Here is a 26,657-nt window from a genome sequence, read left to right on the forward strand (position 1 = left end):
TTCGGGACTGTCAGCTAGCTTCTGCTTTCCACCCATGTACTTCTAGGCTTCCACAATGCATCATGCCAAACCTATGCACACACTGGGTGACCCCTTGTAAGGACCTGTTCCTCTCCATAGCTGCATTTGTGCTCATATACCACCAGTATCGGGACGCGGGTGGCGCTGTGGGTTAAACCACAGAGCCTACGACTTGCTGATCAGAAGGTCGGCAGTTCGAATCCCCACAACGGGGTGAGCTCCCGTTGCTCGGTCCCTGCTCCTGGCAACCTAGCAGTTTGAAAGCACGTCAAAGTGCAAGTAGATAAATAGGTACCGCTCCGGCGGGAACGTAAACGGCATTTCTGTGTGCTGCTCTGGTTCACCAGAAGCGGGTTAGTCATGCTGGCTACATGACCCAGAAGCTGTACGCTGGCTCCCTCAGCCAATAAAGCGAGATGAGCGCCGCAACCCCAGAGTCGGTCACGACTGGACCTAATGGTCAGGGGTCCCTTTACCTTTTACCACCAGTATCAGCTGGTGTGGTGGGGCAGAGACATCCTCTCAGCATCCAAATCACTGTAGCTTCCCTGGACTTGCTGGGAACCTGAAGGCCCTGTTCCTGCCTCTCTCCACCTGGCCTAGGGTGGGGCCTGACAGGCTTCATAAGAACTGCTGCTGCTGCCCAGCAAGGACTGGGGTATTTTGGGAAAAGTTTAATCAGGAGTTTTTGTTGTTATTGATTTTAATTTTTTGTATCTGTGTTTTTATGTGCAAATTGTTCAGTTTGGTTATGTAGTTTTTGATGTGTTTTATTGATTTTTATGACTACTTTGCTCTGTTTGCAATTATGTAAATCTTTTAATATTGTGAGCTGCCTTGAGCATTGGAAAGGCAGCATACAAATGAAATGATGATGATGATGACCCCTGGATGGTTAAGTCTAGTCAAAGGCGACTGATGGGCTTGCGGCGCTCATCTCGCTTTCAGGCCGAGGGAGCCGGCATTTGTCCACAGACAGCTTTCTGGGTCATGTGGCCAGCAGCACTAAACCAGTTCTGGCGTAACAGAACACAGTGATGGAAGCCAGAGCGCATGGAAACGCCGTTTACCTTCCTGCCACAGCCGTACCTATTTATCTACTTGCAGTGGCGTGCTTTTGAACTGCTAGGTTGGCAGGAGCTGGGACAGAGCAACGGGAGCTCACTCCGTCACGGGGATTCGAACTGCTGACCTTCTGATCAGCAAGCCCAAGAGGCTCAGTGGTTTAGACCACAGCGCCACCTGCGTCCCCTTATGATGGTGGATGGTGGATGTCAGTGATGTTCCTTCACTGAGAGGGAATGAGAACGTAGGCATAGAGCGAGAACAGATAAGCGCGGAATGCAGAGGGGAGGGAGCAGCAGCAGGGAGCAGCTGTAACTTGATCTCTGGACACAGGGAAAGAATGCAAGTTGTCAGCTCAGACAGTGACACAGATACAGAAGTACAGGGAGCACCCTGGCCAAGAAGCGCGAAAAGGACAGGAAGAGAAGGTGAAGGTTTTCCTGTTGTGGGGAAAGGGGGCGGAGCTCAGTTCCGGCAACTGTGCTATCTGAGGAGGACGGAGATTAGCTGAGCTCCGACCGGGACTTTTTTATTTGACTAATAAATCTGAAGTAATTAACTTCCAGAGTCGTCTCGTGTGTGTGAGAGAGATCTAAGCCTTACAGTCCTTTTGCCTGAAAACCTTTGCAGCTCCAACTCCAACCTCTCCACTGCTAAATGACACTGGTTGTTAATGTGCACCACTGTGGTCCACAAAACCCTTTTCCATCTCTTGCAGATGCCAAGCTTTTCATGCTTACCTCAACCAAAAGTGGCTTGATCACGGTGTCCCTTCGTCCTGCGCTCAGCTCAGTTCCTTTGGCTTCAGCAGTGATACTGAAATTCACCATACCTGAAAGAAGGAATGGAAAGAAAACTTACATATCGGCCAGCTTTTAAGTTTGTATTCAGAATCAGAAGAATCTTTATTTGCACCAGCCACTAGCCATAGCAATATAATAAAATGTACTGAAGATAGAGGTAAAAACTTAACTATACAAAATACATTTTGGAGGTTTGCATCAACCATCAATCTTATTCTAATTGCCCCTGCTAAAAACCTTGCAGTTTTTGCTGTCACCTGATCATCTTGATTTACTAAAAGAAAGGACCCAGTAGCAATGGTTGAGTGACCTGGCATGAACACTAATAGAGGGGTAATAACCTCACTCCTCAAATCTTTGTATTTAATTTGTATTAATCTGGTGACATATGTTAAAAATTATGAAAAATCAATAAAAAATAACCGGCAAAAAACCCACAAACTTACATGTAAAGTCCAAATTGTCACCGCCATGGCACTGAAGCAAGAAGAGCAGCATATATATTCCCTTGTATGCTGCATGTTTTAGATAACTAATATACAAATCATTTATAATGTACATAGGGCATTCCTAGCAGTAAACAGTAGCAGCTTGTTTCTTGCTCGAAGCCATAAGGATTATCAGGGTTTTCAGTTTCATTTATCATTTCATTTCATTAAAAATACATTTATTTATTTTTCTAACTTGCAATTTGGGGAGAAATTGAAGAAATTCAGAGGAAAGCTAAAATTGCAAAATTCTGCAAGAGAAGATGATTACCCAGTCTTTGAGGGGTAATTCTCCAGGTGTAGGATTGTGTTTCATTCGCACAGATTCTTACGGAGTTGTTCCCTGGAGACAGCTTTTCTGCTTTGAAATCCTGAGACTCTTCCAGCTTAACATCTATCTGAGAGCAGGGAAAACAATGACAATAGTGTTGTAAGTTTGTGGAGTCGCCTGGGCTGCCCTTCTACTTCTGGGGTGCCAGACATTGAATTTAGCATGTTAAAATATAAGACATGTTGTTGTTGTTTTTTTAAAAAAAGCCAGGCTGGCTTCCTGATGAAATAATCACCTGAAGAGATGGACCATTAAGAGAACGCAAAAGATAGGGTAATGGCGCATCACAAAGGCCATCAGCAAGGCACACAGTCTGTTCCTGGAATCACACACCACTTGGAGACTGGGGTGGTGTGTAACAATATAAAATAAGGAGCTGTCAAGTGCCAATTAAAACCTAGAATGTACAACTGCTATCTTGACTTGGGAGCAAACTACAAGCAGTACCAGATTTCACCCTGTGAAGTCGCCATGGCAATCGAAATCTCAAGACCCGCCCCCCCTCACAAATTATGTAGAGGAATAACATTGAACTAAGAAAGCTTGATTGTCATTTTCTTTCAAGATCAAATCTGGCCTTGGAGAGTGGAGTGCTGACTGACTCCAGCTACAAAAGCTGAGGCTGTTGAACAGATTCTTGGGCTGGAGTATTGTTTATGGGGAGTTGAGAGAGCTGTTGCTGTTATTGATATTGTTGCTGTATCTTTAGTTTTAGATCTTATGATTTACGTGGAAATTGTTTCCATTTGGTTGTGTACTTTTTGAAGTGTTTTATTTATTGTTTATGACTTCTGTTAAGTTTGTAATTATGTAAATCTTGTCATGTTGTAAGCCGCCCTGAGCATAGTTTCAGTTGCGTGGCGAGTTCCCGCCCCCCACCAAGGATAAATAAAGACACCAGACACCATAATTTAAGGTTAAATGGGCGAATTAGGTCACAACTTTATTGAATTCAGGAATGAGAGGCATTGGCTTAGGCATTGGTCCTATCGACTATCCGGCTCCAGCCCATTTGCTGGAGACATGGGAAGGGTTAACACCATAGAGGGGGAGTCTCCTGCTGAGGCACGTCGACTAGGAGCTCCCCCGGGTCACCGCTCGGGGGCGTGCCTTAGGCCCACACCTCCATAGGCTTCGGACAGGGCCACGCCCCCCGGAGTCCTTTATCGGACCACCCTTCACTGGGGGGAGGTGGTGTCGTTCCTCCCCCCCACATCCTCTTAACCCCTTCTTACCAATGCCTAACCACCAATGCCAGGGAGTTGTGACGAGTTGCTACGAGGTAGGCGAAAAACCAAATGGCTGTCAATTGCCAATTGGGAAAAATTCCTACCATGCCCCTTGCGGCGACAGACCGAAGTCCATAGCAAAGTCAGAAACCTATCTAAAGGGAGGGAGGGTGGGAAAACGTGGGGGCTAGCCGGCAAAAGAGGGCGAGCCTCGGCCGCGCCGGCCCTAAATAGGGCAGGCCATGCCCCCCCAGCCACCCGATTGGCTAGCTGGGTGGACGACGCGGCCGGGATTCCCCTGCTCTCGCGGGGGCTGAAACCTGGGCAGGCCGGAAGTGGCTCTATGGAAAGTTGGCATACAAATAAAATGATGATGATGATGATATTATTTTGATCCATTGTCACAGGGCCCCTATAAAAGGTGTGGGGGGGGGCATATACTACTCTGCCTATTTGGTAATCCATCACTGATTACAAGGCATTTTTCCTACTCTTGCACGTACAATCAAGCTAGAGCTGTGATCTCCCGGAGACTGAGTGACATTGCTAGACAAGAGGACATAGCCCTGGTAAAACCAGGGATGTTCCTAGGGGACCAGATTTATCGGACCATACCAGCCCCCTACCTTGCAGAAATCCATTATGTTGAATACCGCAGACTTCTTACAGCGGCTAGATTAAATGTCCTTGACTCTGCAATATTGTGGGGAAGGTACAGGGGAGTACCATACGCCCAGAGAACCTGTCATTGCACCATGGGTGTGGTTGAGTCCACCGAACACATTCTCTTGACTTGCCCTTCTTATGCAGAGCTTAGACAAAATTTTATAGACCCACACCTATGTCAATTTAGCTTCCTACCCGGAGAAAACCAGGTTTTACACTTGCTGAATAATGTCACTAGAGCTATACCTTCCTTGGTGGCCAAATTTCTTTTTTTAGCTTTTAAGCGTCGCAAGACTATAATTGACTGTATTGATATGGGGCTATCTGTTTAGCCCATTTTAGTGTTGGCTAAGTTCTAAAATCTTCCTGGATGTTTTAACTGTGTATTGACAAATGTACTTTTTTTCTGACTGACGGTCAAATAAAAGGTTGATTGATTGATTCCTACTCTTGCAACTTGCATTCCTGGACCAGAAAATGTCAAGAGCTCAGATGATCACAATCCAGGAATGACTGTAACTGTCTTACAGCTGAATCTTGTAAAAGGCACCCCTAGTGACCAAGGACTTCTGAGTCTCCAGTAACGGCGCTAGATCTAAGAGCACTGCCAGGCTACTCACCTGCTTCTTTAGGGAGTGTGCAGCCCCCTCCAGGGCAGGCAACATACTGACTTCCTGGAGTCAGGTACACTACGCAGCAAATACGTATTTGCCCTGTCTGAATGACTGGCTGCATTTTAGCTAGATTGGCCCTCTCTCTTTAGACTTTCCTCTTGCCCTCTGAGGTCCTGCTCACAGATAGAACAGGAAAGCACCCAAGGAAAGTGAATGATGAGTAAAGGATTGTGGATTCTTCAGTTCCAGCTCTCCTAAATTATGTAAGATGCCAAGTCATAATAGCAGCTGAAGCAAGTTTAAAAAAAATAAAATTTGCCTGCAGAGACAGGGTTTCTGTAATGTGTTCCACTTCTGTGTTTTGCTACCCTGTTATGTATTCAGTGGTCTGTGTTTGCCTGAGCTTGAGTCTGGTCTAAGCATTCTGGATTTGGGCCTCTGCCACCGGCCCTTGAACTCTGAGTTGTGATTTGAAGCTTGGAAGTTTAGACAGCCAATCATGTTGGGAATGGGAGTGGCCCAGGCAGAAGAAGAAGAAGAAGAAGAAGAAGAAGAAGAAGAAGAAGAAGAGGAGGAGTTTGGATTTGATATCTCGCTTTATCACTACCCAAAGGAGTCTCAAAGCGGCTCACAACCTCCTTTCCCTTCCTTTCCACAACAAACACTCTTGTGAGGTGGGTGAGGCTGAGAGACTTCAGAGAAGTGTGACTAGCCCAAGGTCACCCAGCAGCTGCCTGTGGAGGAGCGGGGAAGTGAACCCGGTTCACCAGATTACGAGTCCACCGCTCTTAACCACTACACCACACTGGCTCTCAGGAAACTGTTTCCCAGTTATGTAGTTCAATAAAGGTTCTTGCTGTTATCGCTGTGTCTTGCCTCATGGGAACCCACCTGCACTTCATACCCTGTATTAGGTTTTAACAGCACTAACTGGAGACAGAAGAACGTACCTCAATGCAGTCTTTCAGGAAATTGAAGACATTGCCTTTAAAAAGGAATTCTTCCCCTCGGATAGTGGAGTAGGGCATAGCCGGCTCAACAAAGAATGGCTGAATAGCTGTCAGGGAGGCAATTCGTGAGAGGCCAAACCCAATGTTGTCGTTCATGCAGAATGCATTGGCTTCCCATTCAGTGATGGTGTCAGGCACGGTGTATGAGAGATTGGCTTTCCCACTAGAACTGAAGCATAAGAGGACAAAATTGTAGACTCTTTTCGCATGGATCTATGTCTACAATTAAATTGGTTACTAATATAAGCTTCATACCATTTAAGAGTATGCATATGCCCCAAATATCTTTATACACTAAAATAAAAATATTGTGGATGGATTTTCCACTGAAAGCTATTGCTATCAGTAACAGCTCCCAAATTTATACAATAAATATCCCATACAGTACAGTGCAGGGCTCTTCAGCACTTGAGTGTGCGTGTGTGTTTTTCCCACAAGTTGCCCAAATATCTAAAAATAAAAACCATAATGAAGAAAGGATTATCCAGCTAAATGAGGTTCTAATAATTCTCTCAACTTTTTTTTCACACAAGGACTCTTAAACGGAAACCAGAAAATGAAAATAAAAATAACAAGATAGAATAGTAGAAAGACTCACTCAACCCAAAGCAGCTGCCAAAAGAATGTTTCAGGAAAGTATGTTCTCAATGTGCTTGTACCCCCAGCTGCAGCACCAAAAGCAACTTTTGCTGAAAAACAAAGAAAGGACAAGATGATGAGAGAAAAGGGAGTTTGGCTTCTATAACAGAAATAGTACTGAAGAGGTTTAGTGTTTAATGGTGAAATTAATGCTTCACATTAAAAGGACATCAAGCAGGAATGATGTTGAAACTATGAATAACCTCCTTTTGCCAGCTCTAAGGGTCATGATACATCAACATGGCACACTACTGCTGCCATTATGCAAAATAAAATGTCACCATTTCTAAATCTGGGAAATAGTGATAGCCTTCAACAAGGGATTTCTTTTCCTTTATCAGAAACTCTGTGGCTCCTATGTCTGTTGCGGCCAAATGAGATGTGACATTTGTAATATGAGGTAGACTTTTAAACAAATTACCAGTGTGGTGGGGTCCTGTCCCCTGAACTAGACTGAGATCGTGGCATGAGAGGCAGGGGGCATTAAGACTTTGCTCTCGCCCTGATCTCAGCTGGAATCCCACAATCCCGATGCCGGCTGCTCACAATCTAGTTCGATTGTCTCTCAGTGTGGGTATAACTAATAAGGGGGCAACCATCATGATATCACTATGGTTTTGATAATTAATAGTGAGTCTAGACATTTTCTTTTTTTAAAAAAGCAAAACATTGGAGGGAGGCTGAATCTTATTTTATGCCTTGCAATGCGCTACCAGGACACCATCTGCGCTGATAAATCGGGTCCTCCCTTAAAGAGGGCACGTATTGTGGTGAGACCTGGAAACCGACACTCTGTGTTGTGGGTGCGTACAATAGGTCAGCCACAACACCCGATTGGTAGGTCCCTCGTAGCTGGGGGCAATCTGGACAATGGGACGCAGTCCAAACGGTTTGAGGTACCTGTTTATGCCCCTGCACGTGACCCAGAGCTTCCTCTTTCAGCGTGTGCATTTGGAACACCCGCCCATCTCTCCCTACTTTTAGGGTTTTGCGCTTGACCTTGCTATGCCATCTTGTGTCGTCTGTCATTGGGACAGGGGCATGGCAGGAATTTTCCCACTTGGCTGATTGGCTGTTGCCATTTGGGTTTCGCCTGCTGCATAGCAAATCGTCACAACTTGTAAGGTTGCGGATAGGCTCTGGTTCAGGTGATAAGGATGGGAGAACGCTCTCGCCATCCCTATGTGAAGGGTATTCCACCAAAACAATCAGCCTAAAACAGAACAACCCATCACCCTTATAACATTGCAACGAGTCCTTTTCTAACCTTCATCCATAATACGAGGTTCATTATCAGGATAATCAGATGAAATCTTCTTGCATTCGAAGTCACTTTGGCATACAACGGGCTTTTGTAGTGTGGAGTTGGTGAAAACCTTGAGACCCAAGCTCTTAAAAGGAATAGATAAAATGCTGTTTAACTGATTTCTTTAGACAACCAAACCTACCACACTTTCTAAGACCTTCTCGTTGATAATATGGTTCTTTCTAGGTGAGGTAAATTATTTATCCAGAGTAGCACACATATTTCAGGCCACCTCACTGGTTCTTCACATACTTTTATAACTTATTAACTGGGCTTAAGGGGATAAAGTGTTGTTAGATGACCAGTGTTGATTACATTGCTACAGTCATTTGCTCATGAAAACTGAATCCATCTATTTCAGGAAGAGATGATCTATAATACAAGGGCGATCTATAATAAAAGACACAGGTGGTGCTGTGGTCTGAACCACTGAGCCTCTTGGGCTTGCCGATTGGAAGGTCAGCAGTTCAAATCCCTGTGACAGGGTGAGCTCCCGTTGCTCAGTCCCTGCTCCTGCCAACCTAGCAGTTCAAAAGCACACCAGTGCAAGTAGATAAATAGGAACCGCTGCAGCAGGAAGGTAAACAGCGTTTCTGTGCGCTTTGGTTTCCGTCAGGGTGTCCTGTTGCACTAGAAGCGGTTTAGTCATGCTGGCCACATGACCTGGAAAGCTGTCTGTGGACAAACACCGACTCCCTTGGCCTGAAAGCGAGATGAGTGCCACAACCCCATAGTCGCCTTTGACTGGAGTTAACTGTCCAGGGGACCTTTAAAGGTAAAGGGACCCCTGACCATTAGGTCCAGTTGTGGCCGACTCTGGGGTTGCGGTGCTTATCTTGCTTTATTGGCCGAGGGAACTGGTGTACAGCTTCCGGGTCATGTGGCCAGCAGGACTAAGCTGCTTCTGGCGAACCAGAGCAGGGCACGGAAACGCCGTTTACCTTCCCGCCGGAGCGGTACCTATTTATCTACTTGCACTTTGACGTGCTTTCAAACTGCTAGGTTGGCAGGAGCAGGGACCAAGCAATGGGAGCTCACCCAGTCGCGGGGATTCGAACCGCTGACCTTCTGATCGGCAAGTCCTAGGCTCTGTGATTTAACCCACAGCACCACCCGCTGGGGATCTTTACCTTAAAAGAGCACCACTCATGCTCAGCTCTGCTCTAGATCATAACTAGTTTTCAGTACTAGCCATATACAGGTTGCCTTCCCCAAAAGCAGCAGTGCCAGTCCCAATATAAGCATAGAGACAAACATACCCTGAAAACGTCATAGACATATCCGTCATCAGTCACATTCACAGGTATGTAGAATTGGCCATCAAAGAAAGTATTTTTCAGCTCAACGCATGGCTCTTCAGGGGTATCTTCAAGGTTCAACCCATTAAAATAATAGCCATAAAGTTCTTGATAAGGAAGGCGAGAGTACACCTGGTGAGAAATGAATAATGAACACAGATGAGACCTGGAGGAGCATAAAAGCCTGCCTTACAGGAGTAGTGGCAGTGCTTTTTTTCTGAGGGGACGCAGGGATATGCATATCTCTAAACATTTTGTGAATCTAAGTTTGGCCTCATTGAGGGGCAGTATTTCAATATGAGTAGGAAAATGAGAATGCCCCTAAACATATTTTTTTTTAGAAAAAAAGCACCGAGCAGCAAACATCAAGATGGGCATTCCAGTTATGGAGATGCTGAAGGTTTATAGGTAAAATCATTCTTATTTTGCGTGCCCTTTAATGGCTTAATATATGAGTGGAAATCTATTTCTTCTGATTTTTCTTCAGCGGATGAAGCATGCCTGGAACACAACGTAGTCAAAGCTTTTCATTAGCAAGACCTATTTAATTAATATTTTTCAGTGCACAGTAGAATATTGCACCTTTTCCTATATCCCACAGCTGGGATGAGGAGTCAAAGAAATTTCATGCAGGCCTATTGACTTAGATTTGGTTGTAATAGTCTTTTTCTCATTCCCTGCAGAACTGAATAGCTTCATAAGCAAATATGGTTATCATTAGTGTTCTTTTCTCTGAAAAACATTTGCAGAAAATGCCATCCTGCTGCAGGTGTGTCAAGGAAAATGTATGGGCCACCCTCAAGAAGATCAATGAACAGAAATTTCTAGAAAAATTTGGTACTTGGCCACATTAAGGAGCCTCTTGCTTCCCAGTTTCCGGTGGGGAAAGATAACATGCCTGTTCTGTTCTTGGTTTCAGGTAACGATCTCTGGAAGCCCCAAAGGAATTTGGTATTATTAGCTAAACCTTCTCAAAATCATAAACAGGCTGCATTTAAAAAAATCATTCTTCAAGGTTCTCTCTTTCTACCTCCTCCTTCTTATGCTCACACAGAGTTCTGAAGGATTCTGTCACCCCAAAATATGTCTAGAACAGAACAACTCAGGATAAAGCAGACCAAAATACAAGTGGGTCTTTAAGGGTTTCCCACAGAGTTATACTTCTGAATACAACACAAGGGGAGGATTTCTGGTGCCAGAGGAGTAGACAACCTGATTCTGTGCTCATTTCTATAGATGGTGGCTTTCAGTGGTGGGACCACTGAAGGGAGACCTAATACTTGGAATGGCTCTGGGTTGAAGGTGCATCAAAAATCCAGGACTCACGCTCTCGGGAGTCAGATCTTCTCCAGGCCTCAGAAGCAGAACGCTCTTATCCACAGCCCGCAGGGCACAGAAGGAGTTGCTGGCAGCTTTGAGGTTAAGGCCAATGCCTGAGGCTGGCAGTGCTTCTTTCTTAGAGAACTGCAGGCTGACCTGGAATTGAATGGAGATGTCAGATATCTGTCAGGGGATCATCTCAGAAGTTATTGTTGTACAGTCCCCACCCATAGCTATTCTGTCTGTTGTGAAAGCCTACTTAACAGCTGTATATTCCCCTGGCAATTATCACAAGATACAATGTCTGGACTGTATGACCATAGTTCACTACTTTATAACATGGCATGAGCTCTTCTCAGATTAGGTACACGCCATCAGTGACTGTGGCGATCACACAGGGCCCCCGGACGTTTATGGTCTATTGACCCTGTGCCACCACTGTGATTGCTTTCTTCGCTGCCACCACCCCGCTTCTCATGGGGACACACGGAGTCCAGACAGATGTAACATTAACAAATAATCAAGTTTATTTTTAAATGCAGGAACACGCGTATGGTTTCAGTTTATTTTTCTCTTGTCAGTTTCTTAAATCTTAGTTCCTAACAACTCCAAACTGATTATTCCCAACTATCTATCTGACTCAACCTAACAATTCCTCTCACTCTCTCACAATACAGCTCGACTAACCCACTGCCTAATCCTCCCTCTTCCCTCTTCCCTCTTCAACTCCCAAACCTCAATTCTCAACTCCCCCCTTGCATTCTCACTGGCCAATCACATCACACCCATTTTAACCCTTTCCTTATGACCCAACCTAGGAGGCAAACGCCACAGTGTCTCATTAGGATTTTAAATCATGCAAAAGGTTCATTAGCCAAGATACATTGCTACTTTTAGCTTATTTTCAGCCATCCATAAGACATGCCAACCATTCCACTTGCAATAAACCTTTCCTATTTGACTTTTGTACTCCTTGTCAGCATAAACAGAGAGTTAGGAATAGAAAACACTCTTTACTTCGAGTGGGGAACAGACTGATCAGCTCTTACCTTGTTTCTGAAGCACTTTTCAACTTCAAAAGAGATGCTATCAGCGATCAGCTCGCCATGAGGATGCAGAGTGTAAACCAGCAGCCTTGCTCTGGGAGCTGCTTTTTGGTCAATCATCAGTGGGATTGAGAATCTGCTATATCGTCCAGCTGTGAGGAAAAACATGAAATTAAAGGAGTCAAGGAAAGAGGTCAAGAGAAGCTGATGAGCTAATGTTGACTGTTGCATACAAAATTAAGACGGAAGCCCCACCGGGACCTTGGCATTGGTGGTCTTGCTGTCTCCCCTCAGATGGAACCAAATGATGTGCAAAATAATTGGGGATGGGATTGTCTTTCATAATCGCACACTTTGCCCCCTAGCAAAGCTCCCCTTGCTGGTTTACACACCACAGAAAAGTTGATCAAGAATTAATTCAGGTCCATGACAGCTAGGGATGTGGAGAAGAAAACTAGTAAAACTAGTCGTTTTACTGTAACTCTATCTTTTCCTTGAAATTCCTCAGATGGTTCAATCAAAGAAGAATATCCAAATCCATGCTGAATCAAATCTTTATTATATCCGCTGGACTAAGTGATAATCAGTCACTCTGTAGACTCAGCTACACTGGTCAATTTATAACGTTAAAAATGTGTTCTAAAAATATAACACCAGATGGCGCTGTAGAGCAGCAATCCAAAGTCAATGGAAAATTACACTGGGAGTTGTATATTTTTATAGCGTTTTTTTCCATAGAGTTTTTTTATATCTGTGTAGATCCAGCCTGTGACTTAACCTAAGATTTATAAATGGAATTCCTTTTTAAGAGAAGGGTCATGCTAGGAATCATTCTATAGGTCTGCTGATTGTTTCTCCATGACTGCCAAATACCTTCATTTCTCCACAATCAATGAGCAGAATTGGACCACTTACCCGTAATGCTGACTAGGTGTTCACCTCCATCAACAATTCTACCATTCGTCATAATCTGTATGCAAAAAAGAAATCAAGGCATAAATAATTTTGCTAGAAACACTGAGATCCAGCTCTGAGGGCCTTCTGGTGGTTCCCTCACTAGGAGAAGTGAGGTTACAGGGAACCAGGCAGAGGGCCTTCTCGGTAGTGCTGCCCGCCCTGTGGAACACCCTCCCATCAGATGTCAAGGAAATAAACAACTATCTGACTTTTAGAAGACATCTGAAGGCAGCCCTGTTTAGGGAAGTTTTTAATGTTTGATGTTTTATCGTATTTTTAACATCCTGTTGGAAGCCACGCAGAGTGCCTGGGGAAACCCAGCCGGATGGGTGGGGTATAAATAATAATAATATATTATTATTACAGTGGACGCTCGGATTGCGAACGTGATCTGTGTGGGGTGCACGTTCGTAACCCGCAGCATTTGCAACCTGCGTCTGTGCATGGGTGGGTTGCGATTTGGCGCTTATGCGCATGCGCAAAGAGCAATTTAGCGCTTTTGCACATGCATGACTGCCAAAACCCGGAAGTAACCCATTCCGGTACTTCCAGGTTTCGGCGGTCCATAGCCCGAAAAATCGCAACCTGAAGCAGCTGTAACCCAAGATATGACTGTGTTGTTGTTGTTGTTGTTGTTTTATTATTATTATTATTATTATTATTATTATTATTATTATTATTATTTCTGTCATGGCTCCTGTTATGTACTGAAGTTCTCACCCTGGGCCAGCAGGGGGATACTGTAGATAGTTTTCACTCAGGTCCACATATGCAAATAAAGGATTGAAAGTGACGTTCAGTGATTGGATAGTTACAGAAAGTGGTTACTGTTGCGTTGTAGTGGAGCTCTATATAAGCAGGCTGGCTGAACCCTTCAGTTCAGTTCTGTTCTAGCCTGTGAATAAACAAGAGCTGTTTGAAGAATCGCTGTGTCGTCTGATATGTTCACCGGAACTTAACAGCTCCACTACAGGGTATGGGTCAATTATATTTGTAGGGCATTTTGTCCAGGACCTGCTTATTTTTTCTTTGTACTCCACTTGGAGGCATTTTAAGCACATCAGAATAGAAATCAGATTAGTGATGTGATGGTACTCATTTTGCAACTCCCACCACGTGGACAGAGGCATTGCAGGTGGTTCCATACCCATTCAACCTCCAGTGAGGCTTGAAAGCTAAGAGGAAGGTCATGGCAAAGCCACTCGGCCTTTCTGCACTTACTAGATAGTAGAAGTGAACCTTGGAGGGCAATTCTTCATTTTGAACTTTGTTCAGGATGTAGTGCACGGAGATTGCTTCCCGTTTGCCACACGGCAGTTCACGCAGCACCGGTTCTATCTTCACAAAGCTGTTGGTCCGGGAGAAATAGCGCTGGACGTAATGAACAGCTTCTGGCTTGTAGGTTTCCAGCCAGCCATACTCAGTGCACTGATCTGGTTCATAGATAGCCTGATGAGAGAAAGGTACAAAAGAAAGTAAAATGTACCAGAAATAGAACATTCCACAGAAGGGTGATGCCTCTGGAAGGGTTTCCCAAAAGGAGTTGTTTGATCATTCCCCTGGATGACTCCACAGATTGGGCTGTAATGCATGTCTCTGGTGGACGGTAAAGGAAGGGTAAGGAATCAGTAGGTTATGAGGGCTTGACCCACCTGAGCTACCAGAAAAGGGCAGTTTCCCACTTGGTCATATCAACCACACCCCCCCTCAGTTTTCAGTGACTTACTCTCAATTTGTAGCGAGGTTCAAAGAGGTGAGAAGTTGGTATGGAAAACTGGGCACTGCCATTGTTGTCCGTAGTGTAGTTGGCCACAACCTCGCCATCAACCTCTAGAAAAATAAGCCCGTTTGGCAGTGGTGCTCCATCCTCGTCATTGACCTTCATCTGGGTGTGGGACAAGAAAACACAGGTGCAAAATGTTTAGGAACAGTGCTTAGCACTTGGACTGAGTGGTTAGCTTAGCAACTAAGTGGTGGCACCCATTGTGGCACAAAGCCTGGGATGGAACAATTAGTCTGTTTCTCGTCCACGTCTCTTTCCGTTCCATCTTGTTTCTGCATTAATCTGCTACTTGAAAACAACAACCCCACACAATTTCTCTCTCCCCCCCCCCCGCTTAAAATACACATTTTAGAATTTTGTTCCTCATGGAGAAGATCATCCCCATTGTCCTACCTGTCCAGTCAAAGGGATCCCTCTTCTATAATATGGATCTACATTCTCCAATGTGATGGTTTTTCTTGCTTGATAGACAGAGATGTAGTTAGACTTTGAAATCTGGATGCCTGTCAGATACACAAATGCATAAAAGAACCTGTAAAACAAGCTAAATTATATAGATATCTGGAGTATTCAGGTGCTAAATATGGTGCCCAGAGAGGCCAATTCTCAGAGTAAGATTTTCAAAGCTCCCCCTTCCTATTCTGTTGTGCCCCATTGCGTGGACAGGTGGAGTCCCCAGATCCCGCGCGGTCCCCCCGTCATGTGGAATAACGACTCAAGACAACGTGCTATGGGATTAAATTGGCCACAACTTTATTAAATTTCAAATGTGGGTAGACCTTGGCTCAGGCATTGGGCGTTCTCCCTCCCCAGTCCCCCGCCGGGGACCTAGGGAGCATCAGGGTTATCCAGTGTGTGTGGGGGGGATGGGCCGGCTCTGGAGAACATATGTTCAAGCAGAGATAGCCGCCCCCGTAACGCCGCCGCCGCAGGGGAGAGCAATGACGACCTTTCGGCGTACGGTCAAAGCCTCCCTTCAGAAAACCCCTTTAACGGGGAACCCTGGTATCGCCGCCGCAAAGAGGAAGATGGACAAAAGGATTCCGCCCAAGGCCTGATACCGCCAAAGTTGTGACGTTTTGCTACGGGAAAGGCGAAACCTGCCAATGCAGGGAAATTCCTTTCCGGCCCTTTAACAGCGACCTTAACGTAGCAGCGCCCGCATACCTGTGAAGAAAAGTTAACCTGCAAAATAAGACATTAACTGAGGGTGGGTAGGGTGGGAGAAGCTCTGGAGCCAAGTGAGGATTCCCAGGTAAGATCCTCCCTCTATTGTGTGGGCAGGTAATCCCTCCCCTACCTGGCCTGGTCTCCTTGGCAACGCTTCCCCCAGGTGGGATTGGACAACTGACTGAGGTAGGCGGAGACCTCCAGGTATCCCACCTGAGGGAAGGCAAAGCCAAGCCTATGCTGATGGAGCCGCTCCAGATCTAGGGGCTGCACGCGTCCACGCAAAGGGCGCCCCCTGTTTTAAGCAGGGAGCGGTCATTATAAAACGGTTACCTGTTCCCTTCTCTGTGACAACTGCCTCTGCATGGAGCGACACATAAAAATAACGCTGCGTATGCATGTTTGCGTAAAGGCGGAATGCTTTGGTGCTGATCGTTTTGGAAACGCTGCCATCTTTGTCCAGCTGAAAAGGGAAAGAAAGTTACGATAAATGTGTGGAAGGTATGTGGAACTTCCCTGGGGTCGTCATGTTAGTCTGCTGCAGCAAAGCAATCAAAAAGTATGCTGAAGAATTACAACTATTTCAGTATAGGCTTCTGTGATCAGTGGCTGCTCACTGGAAGTATGAAAAAGTCTAAGTTGCAGGGCTACAAAGAAGAAGAAGAAGAAGAAGAAGAAGAAGAAGAAGAAGAAGAAGAAGAAGAAGAAGAGGAGGAGGAGGAGTTGTTGTTTTGATTTGATATCCCACTTTATCACTACCCAAAGGTGTCTCAAAGCGGCTAACAATCTCCTTTCCCTTCCTCCCCCACAACAAACACTCTGTGAGGTGAGTGAGGCTGAGAGACTTCAGAGAAGTGCGACTAGCCTAAGGTCACCCAGCAGCTGCATGTGGAGGAGCGGAGACGCGAACCTGGTTCACCAGATTACGAGTCCACCGCTCTTAACCACTACACCACACTGGCTCTCCATACAAACACATGTATGAGAGGGAGTGGGGAAACGGAACAGAAATAATGGCTTATAAATGGGACAGGACCAGACAACTACATAATAGAAGGAGAAGTGATACATTTCTGAACCAAGCCCAAACATAAACAAGATCAAATTGGGGACTAATGAATGGGAAGTTGCACAGCAATTGAGAAAGAATGATCACCTGTAAAGAAACAAACTGCTTTTCAGTGTTGGGAAAGTCCCTTCCTCCAGTTACAATGGATCCCAAATTCTTTAGTGTAAAACAGTACTGACTGTTCTTTACATGGCCCAGGAAAATTATTCCTTGGCTTTATCTAGAAGAATCAGGCTTACAGGCTTAAATACAGCCCACCTCTGTCAGAGGGCATTAGTGGCTGTTTCAAAGGGAAAGATAGGAGAAGTCATGAGCATACTGAAACCCTTTGTTTCTTGGGATGATTCACTCTAAGTCCTTGGGACAGGATTCTCCTAATGACCCATGTCAGCAGATTGCTGCTTGCACAACGAGGCTTCTCCCAGCTCTTCCCTTTCTGTAATTGGGAGAATTGGGACAACCCCCAGAACAGGGCAGCGGGGGAGGAGAGGAGAGAGGGGTTGTTCTGTTCAGTCAGCTGCAACGCTTGCACCAGTGTCCTTATTTTCCAGGAACCGTCCCAGATTTACAGAAGATTTGATCCTGAAATGTCCTGCTTTTCCATAAGACGTCCCTATTTTCACTGGAGAAAGTAAGCCCTACTCAATTCAACAATACTTGCTCCAAGATAAGCAAGTTATAGGACTGCAGCCTGAATGTATACAATATAGGGTTGAACATTTTCTTCAAACTTTATTAGGGCCAGCACACTACTGAACCAGCTATTTAAAGTAGTACCAAAACAAAATATATCTATAGTCAGACAAGGGCAAATTGTCCAATGTAACATGCAGGAAATGGAGGCAGCCTGGCCTGTTTTGCCACCTAAGTGAAACAAGGAAATGCTCTCGCCATGCTGCCTGCACCTCACTTGGTTATGTGGCTATAGCTTCTGACTTCTAGTGTGTGATGGCCTGGGGCTTGGGCTCGGATTCAGAACTAGAGGAGTTTCAGTCCGCACCGGATCCTTTGCCTCAGGCGGCATCTGAACCAAGTCTAGGGCCTGATTCTGAAGAGCCCCAGTCTACACAGGTTCCCCTGCAACAAGCACCAGCTGGGCTGAGTCAGGGGCCTGAGCCTGCCCTGGCTCCAGATGTGGGGATTACCTTGTTGCCTTCAGCTGGGCCATCACTTACAGCTGCTCCACTACAGGTTTGGTTAAGAGAGGCTGAGGCAGCCACTGGGTCTAGTAACCCACCGACGTCTCCCGAGCTGCAAAGACTAAGGTCTGAGAGAAGGAGAGACCTGAGTACTCGCAGGAGGAGTGCTCACCTTTGGGCGAGACAGGGAGGTGAGTCACTGGGGATCAGGACCAGCTGTTATCCTGACAAAGATAAAAGGCTTTTGGACCCCGCCCCAGGTTGCGGGAGCAACATTGCTGTTTGCTAGAACTTGCCTGAGACCCTGTGCCTGACCTAGTCTTTTTTCCTGCCTTGTGTCCTGCCTTGGCCCTGTCGGACTGACTCCTCGCGGAATCCTTGGATTTGGGACCAGACCTGGACCACATTGCTCGGGTTAACCCCCGGGTCCAGCACATAGTGAAATATTGCAGGAGCTCCACAAGATCTCACCAGAACCAGGAAGCTGCAACCGCTTCTCATTGCGTCTTCAGCTGCTGCAGCTATGGCAGCAGGCAGGCAGGCAGGCAGGCAGACACCCCTTGCCATAGGAGAAGTAGCAACAGCAGCAAGAGCTTGTGAGACCTCACCAGAAGCCAGCACCTCTTCTCCTTGCTTCTCTGGCTGTAGCTCCCATAGGTGTGCCACCCCTTGGGATTCTGCTGCCTGAGGCGGCTTCCTCGGTTCACCTCATAAGCAGGCTGGCCCTGGCTGCGACTCTCATCAAATGATAGGCCTAAAGTTTGCTAGTGAATCCCACTTTTGCACACCCTGAAGCTGACCATCAAGCTGTGTGAAAAGACTGGTATGATAGTCTACTTGGGCTAAACAACTAACAGTTCAGTCCTGTGGCACTGTGGGCTTCATTCGGCCAACACACTGAGGGAAGCATGAGGAACTACACACTTTCTGATACTGTCTCTGTGTTTAAATAATACTCCCACAACATCTATCTGCAAAAAAGTCAGTAACAACACTACACAAGTTTGAAGCAGGTGGAGAGTAGCATCTCTGATGAACCATGCAGCCCCAAACATGCAACCCTAATGAATAAAGTAGGAGAAAACACTCAGTTCTTTCTAAGTGTCTCCAAATATACCCTGATAAAATTTCAAGAGCAGGCTGCTTTGGGTTTTTGCCTGAAAACATTCTACAGTGGCCCAGAGGACCGATTTTCCTGTTACCTGAGCACTAACAGCTTCACAAATCCCATTGGAATCTCGATTACATCTTGGATCGTAATAGCGATGTCTGCACACTCTGATCTGGACTGTCCCTTGAACAGGTTGGCCAAATGTATATCTAACAGGACAAAACATAAATTAAATCAGTTGAGAGAAAGAAAAATTCAGATCATGCTGTAAGTGGCTGACTTCAGGCAAGCCCAGATTTGACAGGGAGCCATTTGGAATAACTGGATTTCACACCAGCAAGACTCGGAATTCCACAATGCATTCCAGACATTTGCAAATATGGCTTCTTTGCTTTGAGAAACATGTGTAGTTTGTGTGTGTGTGAATGGGGGGTGGGGACCTAGTATTGCCCAGAAACATCCCAGTGCTGCCGTAGGAGATTACTTCACATTCTCCAAGGGCTCATCCAGACATGCGCTTGTCCTGTCCTGAGTGGTTTTCCGCTTGTCTCATGCTTTCTAGGCAAGAGTCCGAGCGGTTTTATCCTTGCCCCAGTGCTTTCCCCAGGAAAACCCACTCTTGAGCGATAATTCACAGCAAATGTCAATCCAGGCAAAACCCATCAGCAGTAAATATTGGATTTTCTTGGGGAAGCTGCAGGGCAAAAGTAAGCCTGGATGAACCCAACGTCTCTGTTGTGGCCAGTATGTGGTACCTTTCAGAGCAAGGTGGAATATAACAGAACCCTGATCCCCACTTTGAAAATGCTTCTTCCCTAGCCAGCGCCCAAAGTTCCCCTTAGACTCCAGTCAAGGCAGAAATCAGGATCAGCCCTGGACAAGTTGATACAGCTCAGCCTCAGTTCCAACTACCTGTTTCCATTGGGATTGTGGGACAAAATAGTATCCTTTCCCCCTCCAAATTTCAAGATGCTGAAATGCAAATTTCCACATACACTTGCTCTACTTCATAAACTTACTGAGCACTGACGTATACTTGGAATTCTTCATCGAAAGCAGAGATCCTGTCTGGTGTTTTGATGTCCATCTTGAACTTTGGCAACACTGAAAAAAATATATAACAAATGTGATTAAGAAAGTCTAGTCAGACCAAGTAATGGATATATGGCATAACGAGGAAGGTGGTCTCTTTGAGACAACTGCTTAGACATGAGGAGGAATTATTAGGAGGGCAAAAATAAACAAGGATACAAATGACTTAAAGGTGTATCTTGACCAACATTAAAAAACCCAATAGATTATGATGAAAAACAAACAAACAAGATTGATGATTTTGGGATTATGGTTTTGGAACAGAAATGTATTATATGAAGGTATGGAGGGATCAGAGCTATTCCTTTTTTCATCTGGTTATGGGATGGCAGGAGAAATTTCACACACAGCCATATAATAGGCTGCTAGTGACCTTGCAGTTGGTCTACTGGTCAATGGCTTCCTCCTATCATTTATAGACACATCTGAAACTTGTTAGGGGTCCAGTCATATCACCTAAACACGCTGCTCATTTTTTCGTATACATGTTTCCATTTTCTCTGCCAAACTTCAAAAACCAGATGCTCACAGACTTAGGTTCTATGAAAAAGTAGCTATAGAAAGTTTTGGGGAGGTTATTTTATCCATGCGCCAAAATGCTGCCACTAATACCAAATCAGATTTCTAAAGCAGATAAGCTTCACAGTGGTACTCACCATATTCTTCCATAGTGAACCAGTGATAGGTATTATAGTTTGGTGGATTCTCAACAACGATTTGGTAGGATCCCAACAATGCTCCTTGATTTATTACGAGTTCTAATTGGAGGATGCCAAACGAAGGTGTTTGATTCAGCCACTGAGCAATCCGATTTCCTTGAGGATCCTGGGGAAGCAGCAAGAGATAAACCATGCCATTTTCTACAATATTTTCTTCAATCTATGAGACCAGCTTTAATGGAGTTGGGTCAGTGAGATTCAGTTTATGAATCTCTATGCCTTATCAACATTTAGTCATTGTCAACTGGAATGCCTTGCTAGCAATCCATCAGCATTGGATATCTTCAGTGAAAGATCATAAAGGACTGCAAGGCCGGACAGAGCACCAAACTGCCTATACCATAAAAAGTTGCTTAAGGTTTTCACCAAGCCAGTCATCATTTCCTGGAATATATATATAGCCTGCATAAAGGCCATTTTTGCAAAGGATATGCTCAATATACTGTAATTTAAGAGTTGTTATGAATAATATTTTGATGAAAGGAAAGATTCTGTTGACATGGAAGGAGGCATATATTACTTTAATTCCAAAACAAGATACGGATTTATTACAAGTTAAAAATTATAGACCAATATCGTTGTTAAATAATGATTACAAACTATTTGCCAGTATTCTAGCAAACAGGTTGAAGGAAATTTTAATGGAGGAGATACACAAAGATCAAGTGGGCTTCCTCCTGGTCAACAGATGAAAGATAATGTGAGAAATATACTTGATATAATAGAGTATATCAAGACCAGGAATGATAAGCAAGCTGCATTAATATTTATTGATGCAGAAAAAGCATTTGATAACATCTCTTGGCATTTTATGAAGAAAAATGTTGAGATGATGGATATAGGACAACCTTTCCTTAAAGGGATAAAAGCTGTATATTCTGAACAAAGAGCAATATTAATACTTTTAGCACTAGATTAGTAAAGATTAGTTTGGCCTTTCTGCACCTCAGACGTGGGGAAAAGGTACCCTTAGCATTGTCAATGTGAATTTCATAATAGATAGATCAAATTAACTATCCAGAAGAACCACAGGGCTTTTTTGTTTGTTTATTTAAAGGCAGAATGTCATATTTGCTGGCATTTCTAGCCACCTGGGGTGACTATTACTGTTCAGTGAAAAATAAAAAATGCAAAGGTGACATAAATCAGAATTCTGAATACATGTAAAAGTGACATGAACCAGAATTAAGAGTAACCCACCCCCAGTTCCAGCTAAGGAAATTCACTCTGGGGCCATCATTCCTCTGCAGAAGTACAGTGGTACCTCAGGTTGAGTACTTAATTCGTTCCAGAGGTCCGTTCTTAACCTGAAACTGTTCTTAACCTGAAGCACCACTTTAGCTAATGGGGCCTCCTGCTGCCGCCACCAGAGCACGATTTCTGTTCTTATCCTGAAGCAAAGTTCTTCCTGAAGCACTATTTCTGGGTCTGTAACCTGAAGCGTATGTAACCTGAAGCGTATGTAACCTGAGGTATCACTGTATTAGTTTCCTGAACACAAAAATACCTACAAGGGCCCTCAAAAAAAAAAAAAAAAAAAAAAAGAAAGAAAGAAAAGAAAAGAAAAGGCAAAAAGAGTGAGCTTAGGTTGAGTCAGTCCACTTAACTCTAGAAACATGTTTTATGTTACATTTCCTGCTCAACATTATTGCCCATTAGCCAGTAAGTATAAAGCCCTGGTGCTTAGGATTTGCTGCAATTGAGAGGCCAGTTCTTTTAATCAAGGAAGCAGGCAAAAAGCTTTAAATAGCTTGGTGTAGCTCTTACTTGGATGTAGATTGCAGGATACTGGAAAAGAAAGAAAGAAAGAAAAAGGTCAACATTGTATTTGAAGGGCAAGAGAATGATTCTTATTTTTAAAACATCAGAGTTCCTGGGAAACCTTTTGAGTTCCAGTTACACTCACCATTTTGTTCACTGGCTTGAAATCTTTATCCATAGAAACAACTCTAAACATCACTAAAAAGAGGGGAGAGGAAATAAAACCATTTACTCTTTTTAAAAATACGGTTGGTTCAAAATCACATTTCTACAGACTTTTCGCTCACGTTTACATCCATGAGCGATGTAACATTCTAGTGATTAGTGGAACTTTATTTGGTAATTAACTAAGTTGAAAGTATCCAGGATCTGCCAGTCTCAAAAGTAAATGTAGAATTGTCAACTGAGCTCATAAAGCCATCATGTTTAATATTATGTGTATGCTATCATTTGCCTGGCAAGTTCCCGTCTCCCCCCAGTAGGAATAAAGACACACAACACTGTTATATTCGGTTAATGGGCTAAAATTGGCCACAACTTTATTGGTTGCAGGTGATGAGCGGTATTGGCTTAGGCATTGGTCCTAACCAACTATCCGGCTTCAGCCTGTTTGCATGAAGGGTTAACACCAGCAGGGGGAGTCCTGCTGTTGCACAGCAACTAGGAACTCTCCTGGGCTCACCGCTCGGGGGGGGGGGTGCCTTAGGCTCTCACCTCCATAGGCTTCTGACAGGGCCAGGCTCCCCGGAATCCTTTATGGGACTACCCTTCAATATGCGGGGGAGGTGATGGCGCTTCTTCCCCCCCTTCCATCTACATAACAATACCCATACCAGTGCCTAACCACCAATGCCGAGGAAGTTGTGACGATTTGCTACAAGGTAGGCGAAAAACCAAGTGGCTGGTGCCAATTTGCCAAGTGGAAGAAATTCCTACCAGGCCCCTTAAAGGCGACCAACCGAGGTCCATAACAAGGTCAGAAGGAAAACCTTGAAGGGCAGGCGGGCGGGAAACCGGAGCAGCTGAGCTGCAAAGAGGGGGATCCCCGGGCGCGCCTGCATTAAATAGCGCAGGTCACACCCCCTGAGCCAGCCGATTGGCTGGCCAGGGGATGACGCGGCCGAGGATTCCCCTAATCGCACAGAGGCTGAGAGCCAGCCCCCGCACGCGTGGTGGGGGTGTGGAGCCCGCAACACCACCTCCTCCCTAGATCGGAAATGGCCATACCGTATTAGCACCTCAAAGCACCATACCGAAGGCAGGGTGGGGGGATGGGACAACAAATGCAGACGCTTTAGAAATTGTGATTGTGCGTTTTGCAGACATGTGCACCTAGAATCATAGAATCATAGAATCATAGAGTTGGAAGAGACCACAAGGGCCATCGAGTCCAACCCCCTGCCAAGCAGGAAACACCATCAGAGCACTCCTGACATATGGTTGTCAAGCCTCTGCTTAAAGACCTCCAAAGAAGGAGACTCCACCACACTCCTTGGCAGCAAATTCCACTGTCGAACAGCTCTTACTGTCAGGAAGTTCTTCCTAATGTTTAGGTGGAATCTTCTTTCTTCTAGTTTGGATCCATTGCTCCGGGTCCGCTTCTCTGGAGCAGCAGAAAACAACCTTTCTCCCTCCTCTATGTGACATCCTTTTATATATTTGAACATGGCTATCATATCACCCCTTAACCTCCTCTTCTCCAGGCTAAACATGCCCAGCTCCCTTAGCCGTTCCTCATAAGGCATCGTTTCCAGGCCTTTGACCATTTTGGTTGCCCTCCTCTGGACACGTTCCAGTTTGTCAGTGTCCTTCTTGAACTGTGGTGCCCAGAACTGGACACAGTACTCCAGCTGAGGTCTGACCAGAGCAGAATACAGTGGCACTATTACTTCCCTTGATCTAGATGCTATACTCCTATTGATACAACCTGCTCTGTACAAACCCCAAATCCCAATCAGAAGGGTGACCTGTGCCTTGTTGCAACTTAACTGACTATAGGATTGACACCTTTGGTCAGGCAAAATAAAGGACAGGTCGGGATGGGGATTGGGGGGCGCGCACACACTCACACATGACACCAAACCCTTCCCCCTTTTGTGAAGGGGGTTCCCCGCATTCGGCCTCCCACCTCCCTCACCACCCTGGCCCCACTGTTCCCCTCAATTCACATAAGATGGGCAGGGACCAGGGGCAGACAGCCAGCTCCCATGGGCGACTTGACCTGTAGCTCCAGCCTCTTGCCTATGTTGGCGTCAAAAGAGACTTGAGTGTGGAGGAGGAGGAGGGAGGAAGAGACATCAGGTCGGTGTGGTAGAGATGGCCAAGCAGCAGCAGACCCACACCATGCTAGACTAGTGGGTGGTGGCTAAGGGGGAGCCCCAATGAGAGGGAAGGAAGGAGGGGGCGACACAACCGCCATTTGGGGCCAGCTGAAGGTGTCCTGTTGGAAGTCCAAATGGGACAGGGGACACTTTTGTCCAAAAATGGGGTGTTCCCATTTTTCTAGGGACATGTGGCAACGCTACTTGTTGGCTCAGTGAAGGAAATTCTTCAGTTCTCTGAGAGGTAGTTGCAGGGATTTACAATGCATGCTGAACTCACCTTTCTGGTCGGGTTTGTAGACCGGTTTATCTGTCTGGACAAATACAAGTGTACTTATGTTTCGAACAGCCACAGACCTCCTTTCATGGAAGCTGATCAAGGTGCCTTTAGCTGAAAAAACTATGTAAGCTAGTGGATTAGATTCGGCAGGAGGAACCTGTGTGTGAGAAAATAGTCAAGAGGGGAAGAGTTAATAAAAGCTGATCCGTTTATCTTTTCACTCTAGAAATTGGCAAGAAGTGATTCTGCATCAGATTAATAGGCCTGTTTGTATTAGGGTTTCCGAAAGTTGTTAACAATCCTATTCATAAATAAATAAATACCAAATAAATGCCTGTGGGAACTCTGCCAACATGACACAAACATAAAAGCACTCTATGTTCTTGTGGTTTCCAGCAACTGGACTGTGGATGCAGAACATCGCGAACACAGCTAGTAGCTACTGGTAGCATTATTCTCCATGAATTTTTTGAATTGGATTTTAAAGCCATCTATGCTGGTGGCCAACTGGGACGTGGGTGGCGCTGTGGGTTAAACTACAGAGCCTAGGACTTGCTGATCAGAAGGTCAGCGGTTCGAATCCCCGCGACAGGGTGAGCTCCTGTTGCTCTGTCCCAGCTCCTGCCAACCTAGCAGTTCGAAAGCACGTCAAAGTGCAAGTAGATAAATAGGTACCGCTCTGGTGGGAAGGTAAATGGCGTTTCCGTGTGCTCCTCTGGTTTGCCAGAAGCGGCTTAGTCATGCTGGCCACATGACCCGGAAGCTGTACGCCGGCTCCCTCAGCCAATAAAGTGAGATGAGCACGCAACCCCAGAGTCGGTCACGACTGGACCTAATGGTCAGGTGTCCCTTTACCTCCAGGTCTCATTCCTGATCAGTCACTGCTAGTTCAGACCTCATGAGCATAGATGTGAAATTAAGGGGTTTTTTGCCCTGAAATATATCCCTTTACACTGGTTTACATTGAACTACATTTGCCATTCTACTCCCCGTTCTCTCAGTTTGGAGAGGTCCTTTTGGATCTCTTCGCAATCTGTTTTTGCTTTAGCAACCCTGAACAATTTAGTATCATCAGCAAACGTGGCCAGTATCATCAGCAAACTTTAGTATCATCAGCAAACTTCACAGCGAACTCCTAACCCTAGATCGTTCATCAACAAGTTAAAAAGCAAAGGTCCGAATACTGATTCTTGAAGAACTAAACTTTCTACAGCTCTCCTTTCAGAGAACTGTCCATTTATTCCTACTCTCTGCTTCCTGCTACTTAACCAATTTCTGATCCACAAAAAGCCCTTTCTTCTTATTCTATGACGGCTAAGCTTACTCATGAGTGTTTGATGAGAAACATTCCTGAAAGTTTTCTGAAAGTCTATATTGCTTGTTGACCCTCACAAAGAACTAACTCCGGTCTCCTTAATT

The 26,657-nt window shown here is 45.2% G+C and overlaps 1 protein-coding gene across 2 annotated transcripts in view; it reads right to left on the reverse strand.

The window, feature by feature from the left end:
• The window catches only part of LOC310752473 (ovostatin-like), a 48,881-nt gene that overhangs the window by 16,788 nt on the left and 5,436 nt on the right, over nucleotides 1–26,657 (reverse strand). For both annotated transcript variants that reach the window (XM_083592835.1, XM_083592836.1), the window contains exons 3-21: nucleotides 25,239–25,395; nucleotides 22,783–22,835; nucleotides 22,644–22,664; nucleotides 20,814–20,982; nucleotides 20,085–20,169; nucleotides 19,157–19,274; nucleotides 16,080–16,209; nucleotides 14,970–15,079; nucleotides 14,520–14,678; nucleotides 14,015–14,242; nucleotides 12,752–12,806; nucleotides 11,840–11,988; nucleotides 10,797–10,946; nucleotides 9,432–9,602; nucleotides 8,134–8,257; nucleotides 6,826–6,916; nucleotides 6,168–6,396; nucleotides 2,649–2,775; nucleotides 1,827–1,918 (exon numbers count right to left, since the gene is read on the reverse strand). In XM_083592835.1, coding sequence (XP_083448961.1) covers nucleotides 1,827–1,918; nucleotides 2,649–2,775; nucleotides 6,168–6,396; nucleotides 6,826–6,916; nucleotides 8,134–8,257; nucleotides 9,432–9,602; nucleotides 10,797–10,946; nucleotides 11,840–11,988; nucleotides 12,752–12,806; nucleotides 14,015–14,242; nucleotides 14,520–14,678; nucleotides 14,970–15,079; nucleotides 16,080–16,209; nucleotides 19,157–19,274; nucleotides 20,085–20,169; nucleotides 20,814–20,982; nucleotides 22,644–22,664; nucleotides 22,783–22,835; nucleotides 25,239–25,395 — 2,418 coding nt within the window. The remainder of the gene's footprint in view (nucleotides 1–1,826; nucleotides 1,919–2,648; nucleotides 2,776–6,167; nucleotides 6,397–6,825; nucleotides 6,917–8,133; nucleotides 8,258–9,431; nucleotides 9,603–10,796; nucleotides 10,947–11,839; nucleotides 11,989–12,751; nucleotides 12,807–14,014; nucleotides 14,243–14,519; nucleotides 14,679–14,969; nucleotides 15,080–16,079; nucleotides 16,210–19,156; nucleotides 19,275–20,084; nucleotides 20,170–20,813; nucleotides 20,983–22,643; nucleotides 22,665–22,782; nucleotides 22,836–25,238; nucleotides 25,396–26,657) is intronic.

This window comes from Podarcis filfolensis (assembly GCF_964270895.1).
Source record: "Podarcis filfolensis genome assembly, chromosome: 17".
In the NCBI taxonomy this organism is placed as follows: domain Eukaryota; kingdom Metazoa; phylum Chordata; class Lepidosauria; order Squamata; family Lacertidae; genus Podarcis; species Podarcis filfolensis.